Source organism: Hirundo rustica, chromosome 8, assembly GCF_015227805.2.
Source record: "Hirundo rustica isolate bHirRus1 chromosome 8, bHirRus1.pri.v3, whole genome shotgun sequence".
Taxonomy (NCBI): domain Eukaryota; kingdom Metazoa; phylum Chordata; class Aves; order Passeriformes; family Hirundinidae; genus Hirundo; species Hirundo rustica.
Window position 1 is genome coordinate 12,127,462 of NC_053457.1, and position 13,273 is coordinate 12,140,734.

General features: G+C 43.9%; 1 protein-coding gene across 12 annotated transcripts in view; it reads right to left on the reverse strand.

Annotated features, from left to right (window-relative positions):
• ZMIZ1 (zinc finger MIZ-type containing 1) overlaps window positions 1-13,273 on the reverse strand; it is a 346,350-nt gene that overhangs the window by 152,767 nt on the left and 180,310 nt on the right. For all 12 annotated transcript variants that reach the window (XM_040070534.2, XM_040070533.2, XM_040070545.2 and 9 more), the window contains one exon: window positions 2,353-2,462. Coding sequence is in view for 6 of the 12 variants with exons in the window: in XM_040070545.2 (XP_039926479.1) it covers window positions 2,353-2,412 (60 nt within the window). In the remaining 6 variants the exon portion in view is untranslated. The remainder of the gene's footprint in view (window positions 1-2,352; window positions 2,463-13,273) is intronic.

Here is a 13,273-nt window from a genome sequence, read left to right on the forward strand (position 1 = left end):
AGTGGTTTAACTGACAGAGTACCCATTACATAGGCAAAATTATCTCTTTAAAACTTTAAGAAGTGTAATTTTATATTCTCTTATCTAATTAAAATAATATGAATTATGTACAGAAGCTGACAGCTCTAGAAAAAGGAGCTGAGCAACATCCTCCATTTGTCTTCACTTGATGTAAAGGTCTGTTCTTACAGCTAGAAGGTTAAATTGTTCTGCAATTTAACCTTCATTCTTCATCCTATGGGCTAGGATGTCCAGAAAGGACACCAATTTGTACCAGTCAAGGGCATGTTTTTTCTGAACCAGATAGTCGTTCATAAGAAACTGGGATGAAATTGGCGAATTCGTATTTTCCTCAGGCCTCTGAAGGACCATCAGATGCATTAACTTTCACTGCAGATGATGAAAGAGAGAGACACCACAGAGTGAGGCTGGATTAGCGCCAGCAATTCTGCAGGAAAAGAGTCCTATTTCTGCTCTTTGACCTATGAACTAGCTTTGTTTGATTCAGTCTGAAACCCTCTCTTATAAAGGAAATATGGAAAGAAAAACCATCTGGTTTAGGTGTGAGCTGTAATCTTTTACTGTATCACCCAAAGCATGGTCACATTTCCAAAACACCACATATTCCTGCATTACAACACATGGTAGAAAATATAAACATCCCTAATAACTAGGGAAAGCTATAATAACGTCATGATGGAGACTGATGAAGCTACGAGAACAGAAACACGTTCTTATAGAATCAAAGAATATATCTAGTTGGAAGGGACCTCTAAGTATTAATAAGTCCAACTTCCTGCTCCTTACAGGACTACCTAAAATTAAATCATATGACTAAGAGCATCATCTGGACGTTCCTTGAACTCTGACAGGCTTGGTGTTGTGCCCAGTTCCATGGGTAGCCTGTTCCAGTGACTGACCACCCTCTCAGGGAAGAACCTTTTCCGAATGCCCAGTCTGAACTTCCCCTGACACAGCCTCGTTGCATTTTCCTGTGTCCCATCACCGCTCACCAGAGAGATCAGCACTTCCCCTTGGCTGCTTCTCTTGAGGAAGTTGTAGCTAAGAAAATAAATTTAAAAATCCAGAGCTACTCATCCAGTACTACCTCCATGTTTATCTTCTATCAGTTCCTTTGATTTAGGGCACCTTTGTCTACAACACGAATCTATCAACAGAGAAATGCTGCGCTGCCTCAAAAAGCATTATGCGTATGTCCTAGGGCACAAGTAGGCAGGCAGGTTTTAAACTTAGCTAATACAAATTAAAAAAACCTAAAGCAGCAGGACTCTGCTGCCTTATCTGATCTGATCTGACAAAGAAGACTACTCAGACAACAGTGAAAAATTATTTGGGAACGTTGTTTCATGGAGTAATGAGTTTGTTTTTCCAATTCTACCAGCCTGAAGAGCTGAATTTTGGAGCTCATCTTCCGCATCTAGACGGGATCTTCAAAATATCTATGTGCAACTTGCATTTATGCACCTGTTTGCTGCATGCATGCATTGATTTAGAGATAAACACAGGAAATATCAACATTAAAAAACATTCTCTTGCTCACCTCCTCTAAAAGGACCGTTGCTATGAAAATTCTGTTAGGATTGTTACATGTGGATAAGAACATACATGGGGGGAGAATACACACTGCCTGCAACCCTAGAGAGCAAAGTTCACTGAGAAGGATATAAAACGGGGAATAGACGGCCTCTGCATCCTTGCCACTGTAGTTTCAGTCAGTTATAAAAGCATTTGCAAGCACAGTTACAGTGGGGAAATCTGTAAATGAGACATAATTCACTGAAAGGCAGTGGCATGTGGAGAGCCCTTCATCTTCACAAACAGATGCTTCTGAAAATTCTACCTCGCAAACAGAAGTTTTTACAATCTCCATGCAAACTGATTAAGCAGCACTCCGAGCACTTGGAGGCATGCCAACCATCCACGTTCTGAGTCTCCAGGCAGTGCAGGTCTCAGGTCAGCGACTGGATTAAAATCAAAACTGGCCCACTGGAATTGTGGATTACTGTGCTCAGAGCACTAGAATGATGGCTGCCCGCTGTGACCCTCTGGGGCTGAGCCGGCAGGACAAGCACCACTCTGCTTCCAGCTGAGACAGATTCGTTGAGTCTCCAGGCTGGAGATTTCTTAGAAAGTTGTAAGGGAAAGTTTGGCTTTTGAGGTTAATGTACCAGCTCTCACAGCAGATACTGTCTTCAGTGAGGTTACAGTGTCTCATTCCTTCCCTCTGAAGGGCAGGAGCACTCATAAAGCAACAGGTAACTGTAATATGCAACACCTGCCACACAACACCCAACCCTCACTGAGCAGCAATGACCTCCACCCCCAGCTTACCTGTTTTATGCACTGCAGCCGGTCATTGGTCTGCTGTATGTGCCTGTCCATAGAATTCATTTTGATTGTCTCCACTTTCTTCTACCTGAAAGCCATTAAAATCCCTCGATCTGCAAGACAAAAAGGACAGTAAAGATCACTGAACATGGTCCCTACACTTCCACCACCTGAACAATTGAACAGAGCTGCTTGCAAGAAACCCCTGAGAATGCTGTGAGATAAAATAATAATAATCCAAATAACAATGACAGCCTGGCTTTTGCAAGGACAAGGGCATGGGGATTCTTCCTAATCTTCCTCTAAGAGAAAATACCTCCCATAAATATTAAATGAATCAGATACAGCAGAGTATTACACGGCCAAAAATAGCACAAAATGTGTGTCCTGAAGAATCTGGATTTCTGGATCGAAAATAAAGGGAACAGGTACATTTTGAACTCTCCTCCAACTAGCTGATCTACTTCATGAGCCCTTGAAATGGCCAAGAAGACAGGGCAGGAAGGACTGGGATCCACAGCTCAGCCCAGACGTTAAGAACGACAAATATCCAGATGCACAACCAAGCATATATGGAATAGGCCTAACCTTCAGAGCAAAGGGCTGCACAGTTCCTGCCTTCTAGAAAAATTGTGTTCATTCAGGGTTCTATAGCTGAACAAACTACTCCTGGGAAAACACAGCCTGCGGTCTTTAGGTCCATCTCTTAACAAACAGTGTCATTCAAGGCAAATTAAACCTTCCTGTAACTTTAAGAAAAAAATCTAGAAAATAAAAATTAAGGCTCAGAGTAGTGTTTGGAGCCCATGAGCATTAAGTAGGCACAGAAATATATACCCAAATGCCCTATTTACACCAAACTTTATAGTAGCACAAGCAAGGTCCCAGTCTTGCACAGAAACCTCCTCCTCATGAACCTCTTCAGTGTCACTGAGTGGTTTGTTATTCAGAGCACTGTTCATGGCAGAACTCCACTCCCTCCATACACGCAAGAGAGGGCAAATTTTTCAGATACCTGTCTGGTTAGAGAAGCTGGCTGTTCACCATTTCTGGTACCCAACTCAACATCTATTCAGTTAAACTCCAGCACTGTCCAATACTCAACCCCCCTGAGAGGAAGAGCGTTCCCCACGGTAGGAACCTTGGTTACACAGCTCTCACGATGAGACAGACCCCAGACCACAGATACACGCGCATCCCATACACCAAAACCGCCAGAGATTTCTGTACCTAGCTGATAATCTTCTTTCATGGCTCCTGCTGGATTAGACTCAGGGGAAAAAAATCTTTTCTGCTAAACAACTAAATGAGGTCTTAGAACAGCAGCTCAAGCTCCTCACCTCCATGCTCTAGACAAAAGAGGGTTCAATAAAGCGTTCCTCTCAATAAATTATAATACTTATGAAACAGAGGAGCCAGTTTCACATGCAAGTATTATCTTTTGATTATGCCACAGCCACCTTCTCAATAGCAAATGCCATCCAAAGGTCCTCTAGCAAATGTAAATTGATATATTTTATTAAAAGCCAGTTACACAGTCTTATCTGCCTGTAGGACCTCCAAACAGACCTCAGTAGTCATGAAGTTTAATCTCTCAGTGGACAGCAGAGGTATTTATCAAGAGATAAGTTAGCCTAGACATGACACTACTTCAGCAGTGATCCATCTTACAAGCTAGGACAAATTATCTGCATTTTAATTGAACATCAGCACAGACAGAGAAGGGCATACTGAAAACAAATACATATACAAGCACATAGATGTCTGTTGGAAAATTTGAAGACATGCAAACTAAGGCACCTTTAAAAAAAAAAAAAAAATTGGCATTTTTGAATTATACAATTTCATGTGTACACACGTAATACCACCCCAGTCCACTGCCTTACAGTTAACTATAAACAAAATCAAAGGTTCCTATCAGCTACCTGAACCACAGCTCATTATAGTACTTGTCCAAATTGCCATTTTTCCCATACGGCACAGCTTCTCAAAGCCCGTCTGGAGAAGCAGAAGGGCAGAATACACAAAAGCAACTCACCTAACTGAGCTGGAACCCGACAAGGCTCTTGGAGGCAGGACTGGGAGTGCAATCCCCTACTCTCCTACACAGACAGGGCACACAAATTCTGTAATAAACTGATCAAAATCATTCTCCAAAATAGTTCTGGTTTTAAAACCCAATTGCACTCATAGAAAAGCACTCCCTAACTCTCAGCCTTCCCCTAGTGGCTATAAGAATTTTCATTTCCATGCTCAATTCCACTTGTTCTCACAACATTAGCTCTATGGCTGAGCCTTTGCCCTGCCAGGCTCCCTCTGCCTCTTCCCCCTCATGGCATGGATGGACGATCACTCACCAGCTGTTACTGCTGACAGGTTGCTACTTTCACAGCCCAATCTCATTTATTCTCTCCTGGTCAAGAGAAGGCCCTCAGCCCTCTAAGCACCCTGGACAGTAAACATTTGTTGCATGAACCAAACAGCCAAAATTGTACACAAGAAGCCTCATCACATACAATGACACAACGCTTTGTATTTGAAATGTCCTGCCACATGGCCACAAGACTCATCTTTATCTTTCTCTCAGACACATCATACAAGCATCAAATAGAGTAATTTTTTCAGTGAGCATATTGGCTCTAAGTAATTTCTGCTATTAAAAACTGAGAGCTTATTAGTGGGAAACCATTATTATCTGGAAATTACACTTTCATGGGCCTCAGCAAGAATTAAAAGATTAAACATGGAAAGTGAAAATTATCATAGAGATCAGAAATTTCACCATGGCAGAACAAGCATTTTGACAGCAGACCATTTTGGCTGGAAGAAAAATAACAGCAGAATTAAATTTCCAGTAACTATACCTACTACATAGGTATTGCTGTACTCTGGCCTTGCTCCCACATGCACATCCATGTCCTGAAATTTTAAAAAACGCCCTTTCTGTCGATCTCATCCTATTTTAAAAGTAGCAGCAAGATCACCATAGTCGAAAATAACAGTACTTAAGATACAGAAAGGCCATCAGGGCTGAATAAGAACAGATTTCTATTCAGTTAAGTGCAGTGCACTTATCAGGTCACAAGTGAAAACGACTTTGCAGGGTCCCTGGCTGGCCTGTGGTGTCCCTGCATTAGACAGCACGCTAAGATTCAGGCCTGCCAGCGGCTCAAGAGACAGCAGGGGATATTGCTGATCAGGATTAAGGGAACTGGCAGAGAAGGATAGAGAAGGGAATTTTTCCCGGTGCTTTGTAATAAATCCCCTCTGTTTGATGCACACATTAGCCAGAAAGGTTGTACACTACTGCTTTACATGCTAACTCCATCCGAAAGGATAAACAAAAAAGAGAACTGTTCCCAGCACCTTCTGGTAATTCAACAATAAAAACCTGCTTCTTTCTTTTCTGTGGTAAAGACCCAGTCGCCCCCTCTAAAAAAAAAGTGAATTATACTTCCTTCTTCCCTCCCCTCTAGCATTAAGAGTTTATAGCCCTAGGCTATAAGAAATTAAAGAGGCCTCATTTACATATTTATGATGTCTCAAAAATGGAGATTTTTTTTTTTAAAGGAACAGATGTATCGACCTGTTAGCCTTTTTTTCTTAACCCTAAACATACTGAATCTTTTAAACCATTACTACAAAACCATCTCCCATATCGAAAAATGAACGAAAATTTTCACTGGCTCTACGAAAGAGAATTTCACTAGATTCTGCTACACTCTGTTTGGGTGACAATTCAGGTAAGGCGACTACAATTATTATATCAGAAACTGAACTTCCAAGTAACACAATTAAGAAAACAATTTAGTAAAATGTGATCCCCACAAGTTCCTAAGCCTCCTAGAGAGGGGAAAGAAAAATTAAGTCAAATATTTCACCATTGCTTCAAACACGTCTAAAAGCCTTCAGCGTTTTGAAAGTGAGTGTGGATCCAGTTCTTCTCCGGGGTGAGCTCTCCTCATGGCAAGAGCTGCCATCCACAGCGAGAGCTCCGCCCTGCAGGACCAGTGGACCAGGGAAATCTGCGGCCAAGGGAGACCTCAGTCATCACTGAAACAGGCCCAGCCTTCTCCCTGACTTTACAGCCACTTCACATGGTGCTTTCTACTCTCGTTCCCACAGGTTTCCTTCCCTCGCTGCTGGGCAGAGCTGGAGCCGGAGCAGAGCTCACCAGAAACATCAGCTGCTGCCCAGGCCCAAGCACTGCCACCCACCGCCCTTGCCACAGCACCAGGGTGCCATTCCTCCAGAAAACAAGCTTTTAGCAATAATTTTTTCCACCAGGAGTCCATTGTGAGGGCAGAGGAGGAGAGGAGGCTGCTGTGAGCAGCGCTCGAGGCCAGCAGCAGCATTACCCGGGTCTATATTTCCACAGGGGACCAGCCACCAGACAAGAGCTAATTTGGAGGCACTTCGGACCACTCGGGGCAAGAAGGCCATAAGTAAAAAGACACAGGAAACACCTTTATCGGTTAACAAATTTTAACAGTAGGTGAGAAGGGAAAACGAAGATCAGTTCCTTCAGCAGGGCTTCAGCGCAGCAGCTCTAAACATCCCTGCCCCCTGCCGCCACAGCGCACAAGTTGGTTAATGCTGTTTATTCAGCCAGCTAAAAACTAATAATTTCCTTCAAGTCTCCAGCATGCGGAGGGTCCTACGAGAGGGCAATCCGTATCTAAGCAGTGACTTTGATGAAGCAACGAGCCAGGCGGGAGCGAGGGCGGCAGCGGCGGAGCGGGGCCGGGCCAGGGCAGGTGCCGCCGAGGCCCGCCAGGGGGCGCCGCCGGGCCGCGCCACCGCCCGCCGCGGGGTCGGGGGGGATCGGGGGGAGCAGGGGGGACCGGGACAGCCCGGGGGGATCGGGGGGAGCAGGGGGGACCGGGACAGCCCGGGGGGATCGGGGGGAGCAGGGGGGACCGGGACAGCCCGGGGGGAACAGGGGGGATCGGGACAGCCCGGGGGGAACAGGGGGGATCGGGGGGACCGGGACAGCCCGGGGGGAACAGGGGGGATCGGGGAGAGCAGGAAGGACCGGGACAGCCCGGGGGGACCGAGGGAGAACAGCCGCATTCCATCGCCTGAAGCACGGACCCCCGAGGAGCTAGGTCCGAACCAGACCAGCAGCTCCCGGGAGCCTGTCACCTCCAGTGATGGATTTAAGAAACATCGTTTCTCTCAGCGTCCTGTCCTGGTGGCAAAATGAGGCGGTCCGGAGACCATCTAATTCCACTTGACATTTCCCTTGCCATTAAACATATTGCAAGAAGTTGTTTCTTGAACTATCAGAACGCTCCCCCGTGCGCGCACACAGGTTAAGGCTGCTAATTGCGTGTAATCGCATGGGTTCTCCGGCGGTGCCCGCCCGCGGCACAGCCCAGCCCCGACAGCCCGCACAGCGCGGGCACCATGCGGCTCGGCACGTCTGCACACAGGGACACGGCTCACACGGCATTCAAAGGGCGCTAAGCCCGCTCTTTAGTACGAGAATTTTCAAAGATCATCTGCTGGAAAAAGTTTAATATCTATCCGTGACAACTAATTTATTTCTTCTACTCGATATGGTACAAAAGGTATAAAATGTCAGGTGAAAGGCTGTTTTCATCATTAAACACTTGAAAAAGGAAGTTGTTTTAATAAAGCTTTATTTACCATTAGCTGTTAAATAGCTACTGCTGCTGGCTTTGAGCTATTAAAAAGGGCCAGATGTGAGACAAAGCAGCGTTTGTTATGCCGGGTGAGGAAGAATAGATATTTGTGCTGTGCTGCTTTCCATTGTTGCTCTACAAATGTGCAGTAATCCCCAGAAGACTTTCTATCATCTTTGACTGCGAGAGAGGGAAAGCGAGTGTGTGCGCACACCGCGCCCGGCAGGCACGGCTTCAGGGAGGCGGGAGCAGGTTTTTGTAATTTATGGAGGCTTGAGCTGCAAGGGCTGGCAATTTTGTCGGGTTTAAGGAAGCTGTTTCCGCAGCCGTGTGCTTGGGAACGTTTTTATATACAGAGCCTATTATATGCAGGCACCAACAGCCAGCCGGATACACACAAAAGCAAACCCACACATGCTTTTGGAAAAAAAGACAGCATGACAGCTTGCATAAGCAAGCCTGCTGGACTCCTGGGAGGAGGAGCGGCAGTGCGCAGAAGTTGTTCAATCATGAAGCACATCTGCACCCTGATCACACAAAAGCAAAGGTTGTCAGGCGAGCTGGAAGCACAGACACAGCACTGGGATATGACCTATGCTTCAAGTATAGACACAGAAATATAAAAGAACCTCACACACTGTATCAGAGAGAGCTAAGGAGAGTGCTCTCTGGAGCCCGGACAAGTTGGTCACCAGCCAGCACTAACCATTAAGCACATGAGCTGCCTTTTGCACCGGCAGCCCTCACCTCCAGCCCGCTGGCTGAAATGAGTGGTTTCCTCAGACCGAGAGCAGCATCAGCAGATCACAGGTAATTGCCCTGCTGCATCCTTGTATTATAAGGTTGGTTTCCCTGCATTCCACCCAGCTCCTAGTGTAATCAGCTCTGTCAGCTTGTTATCTTCAGGGAGACCAAGGAGGTAAAAGGACACTGCAGTTTAAAACAGCAAGAGATAATAACAGAAAATTAAAGGCAAAAGCGTGTAGAAGTGTGCTACCGGGGAGCCAGGGCTGAGAGCCCTGCTATAGTGCTCTCAGAGGCTTTGCACACTCCAGTATAGACAGCTCTACTAGAACAAACATTGACAGTTCCACAGCAGAACCCCCTGATCCAGTGGTTCACTGTAGCTTGCAGGAAAGAAATACTAATCCTCATTAGGACAGCTACAAGCAAATGAGCCATCCCTAAAACCTCCTGGGTTGCACTCAAATAATTTCATAATCGGTGTCCCTGATCACTCACACAACAATGCTGTAAAAAATGATAGATTACCAGGCTCTAAACTGAAGCAGAATCAAGCACCTCTTGCCACCTTTCTGGGCCTGGTGGGAGGATTGCAGAAGTCAGGCGAGTGTAAGAACAGAAAACAGTTTGCATTCTGGCATGCAATGCTTACTTATTTACCTAATGAAAGCTTGGTTCTTTCAGAGGGTCTGTGGTAAGATGCAAAGCATTTGCTGAGAATTCTTTGTGTCTGCCTACCAAATCCGGCACACAGGTGTGTAGTATTGCTAACATCACCTGGCTTACACACCTTCTGGGGGCCGTGTCTATAGAGCTGCAACAAAGAACATCTATTAAGTGGAAACTTTTTCCTGCTTTTGCTAGACATTTATCAGCTACTAAAGAAAACCATCTGGTTTGGACACAAGCACCTAAGTTATTTGCTTAAAACCTCAAAGATTAGCTACACAAAACAACCTAATATAAGTATTTTCTAAAGGTCTAGAGGAAACGGTAATGACCTAATCAAACTGTCTAAGATGGTCTCAGAAGGACGAGGAAAGGAAAGAGGAGAGATGGCACTAGCAGAAATATTTTTAACAACTACCTATCAAAAACTGAAAATGCTACTCTGTGTTTGCTATGCTCCAATAACCTATCTCTTGCAGAAGACAGCCTGCTATATAAAAAACAGCGGTCAAAATCTCTTGAGTCAGGTCAACCCAAAGAAATGCTCCTAGCAAGAACTATCTGAAGCCCACTGTGAATTAGAAAGAGAAGAATTTGCATTCTGACACTGAAGGCCCTCTTACATATCTGATGAAACCAGGCATGTTTTGGAAGTTGAACTGTAGCATTAGAAGGAAATTGCTGATTTCTTCTCATTATTCTGCACCATCACAACTTCTATGCCACATTACTGAGTGGCAAGACAAAGACTATAACAACCCTCCATCCACAAACTATATTGCACCAAGTAAAGGAATCAGGATTGGACTCTTTTTTTTTTTTTTTCCTGCTAAACTTAGCATCATAAAGAAGGCATACAGTCAAAGTGGATGGTAATTTCTCTTTATTGTCTATAAATATAAGATCTATTCATCTTTTCTTTCATTTTATGAGATAAGGAAGTCTTCCTAAGACCAATGATTTCTGATAAGTCACCAGGGAAAGCACCACTACTTTGGAGAAGACCACTCAGGGGGAGGGAAGGAATGGAAAAAAAACCCCATGAGCTCAATCAACAAAGTCTCTGGAAAACAGAGCAACTGAATAGCTGCTTTTGAGACATGAGCTCCAACAATTTTGACATCAGCCTGTTCTGATGAAATGTAAATATTTACCAAGCTCCCCAGAATAGAAGCAATATAAATCTCAGGAGGACCAGCAAAACCTGTAAAAACTAAATATATCTGAACAAGTAAAGTAGATGTTGGATGGCTGTGAACTTATGTAACTGGAGAAACAGAGCAGTTGCTGGCAGCCAAATTACATTGCCTGCACTGCTTTCAGGTGCTATCCAAATGGGGCTTCTCACAAACTCTCCACTTGCTCTGAGTTATGACAATTTAGTGCTAGGGGGTTACTTTAAGTGACTTAAACCTGAAACAATCAAAGGGACAGATTCATCACTACTGAAACTTTATCAAGAAGCCCAGAAATACTTTGGATCCTCTAGAGCTGATTTTGAAAACAGCGTATTTTAAAACTAGTTCCAACTGCAATGCCTTCAATTCCAATAAAGTCAAATCTGCACACATCCCTGCTACTCCCCTATCTGTAGTGTATTCATTGGTATTCATACTTTCCAAGTGCCCATAATTCCAGTAAGGTAGAAATTCTTCTAAACACCTAGATGACAAAATACTGCAGGAGTTTTACGCAACAAAGCCTGCTGCCTTCAAGAAAGATTTTAACTGAAACTTTCATGATCCTCTGCCCCATTTGGTTTTCCCACCACCTTATCATTCAGAGGAACTTTTTACCTAGAAACTGGCCTCTGAGAATTGTCCCAAACCTACTTTAGAGGCAAATAAAGAGAATCTTACACTTACCATGAAATAAGTTTCTTTTTACCAAGAATCTTAACAGACAATTTAGTTTTCAAAGGTTTATGAATTCCATCGTTAAAGATCTGCCACGTGCTCAGTTCATGAACAAACCTCTTGGCATAATCAGGAGCAGAATTCAGTAGAATTTCTTCTGGGAGCACAGATCTCTGTTGTACCTCCACTACGTCTCTCACCCTCAGGTGATAGCATAACCAAAGCTGAAATGGCCTTTGGCAGAACACAACACAGATCCCAAGCAGGTTTTTAAAAATCCTCTCAAGTATTTGAAAGCAGCAACTATACAAACGCTAAACTTGGTCAGAGCAAAAGCTACCTTGACTCTAAAGACAGGAACCAACGTGGTATCTCCTGCTAAGAAGAGGAGAGCGCAGTTCCCATCATCCCCACTGCTGTTTCGACTGGAATAGGCCAGGAGCGAGACAACTATGAGCGACAACTGTCTCACAAATTTTCCATCTTTATTACGGACAATGTAAACAGGAACACTATTGCTAATGAATTATTTATAGTGTGGTCCATAAATTAAGACACTGAGACTGTCTTGCATTTTTCATACCACCATCATTACTACAAAGTATATGCCCAGAAGCTTTTTCCCATAACTGCAGGACAAAGCCAGCCCTGTGCTCTTCACCACCACCAAGGGCTTCACTTCTTTAGCTTTCCAAGTACATCCAGTGCCTGGATAGGCGCTATCTCCACCAAACACACACAGTGCCTAACACAAATCACAATTCAGACTAGGGCTACCACATGCTAGTTCAACATGAACAATGAAGTGATGGTGTGAAACCTTTAATGAATTATTACTAGAAGTCAAGGATAAAACACCTAATACTTCAAGACAAAATTTCCAGCATTCAGCCGGACTTCCAAATACAGAATTAACTTGATAAACTTTGACTGTACATGCAGGTGAAAGCTGGATAAAAGCAGTTCAAGTCCAGATGATATTTTCTTCTACTCATATCCTTTTTTTGTTGTTGTTTAAATGGTTATTATAACACAGTGGAACAGACCTCAAAAAGCTATACACTTCTCTTCTTTGCTCCCAACAGCAACACTAGAGACTCCAGAGGTCAGTTTTAGAGCCTTCAAGTTTTTCTGAAGCCCTGCCTGATTAGACATACTCTGGAGTGACTTTCATTGTGATCAAACATGATGTGCTGGGGACACACATACAAAGCTGGCAGAGCAGCCACACTGCAAAGCCTTCAGCAGGCAGGCGTTGGTGTAAGGACTCATTGGAAACAACACTTGGCTCCCCTGAAAAGGAAACAAGTATCCCCTCTGAAAAGGTTCTGATGAACTCAAGGAGAAACATGTTATTGTGACAATGTCAAACCTCGCAGAGAATAAAACTCTTTCTATCCTACGTCTCCTTGTCTTTTGCTCTTGATTTTTTTGTGTCCTGGGGTGATTATATGATGCTTGTATCCCCAACTGTCTGTTCTGTTTATGCTGGATATTAAGTTCTGCACCTTTAAGACTGGTTCTGAGAGTGAAGGGAGGAAAGAAAAAGCGCACAGTTTGTTTTCAGAAACTGCACTCACTTCTCCACATTCCTGTGGTTACATTTTGGCACCTTTTATTCTTTTTTTTTATCCTCCTGAGTAACTGAGGTACATTAGATCTGAAATTTGGAGAGATATATTTTGAAGGATGGTTCATTGCTTAAAAAGCCTAGCTGCCCAACATGCCATATTACAGGATTAGAAGGGTTCCTGATTATTACATGACTGATCCAGGCAGAGATAGAAAAGAAAAGGACAGGTTGGCATGAAATGAGTCATGTTCCAGGAGCAGCCCATTTGCTCCTGTCCCATTTGAGACAAGGGAAGAAATTCAAACAGCACCAGAAGTTTTTATTTTTCGTGATTTTGTGTCACTTGACATACCCCAATTCATGAAGAAGGAGTTATTTAGTAAACAGCAGTTCTTCCTTCCCAATCAAAAAGCCATGTCACAAACTTCAGATTA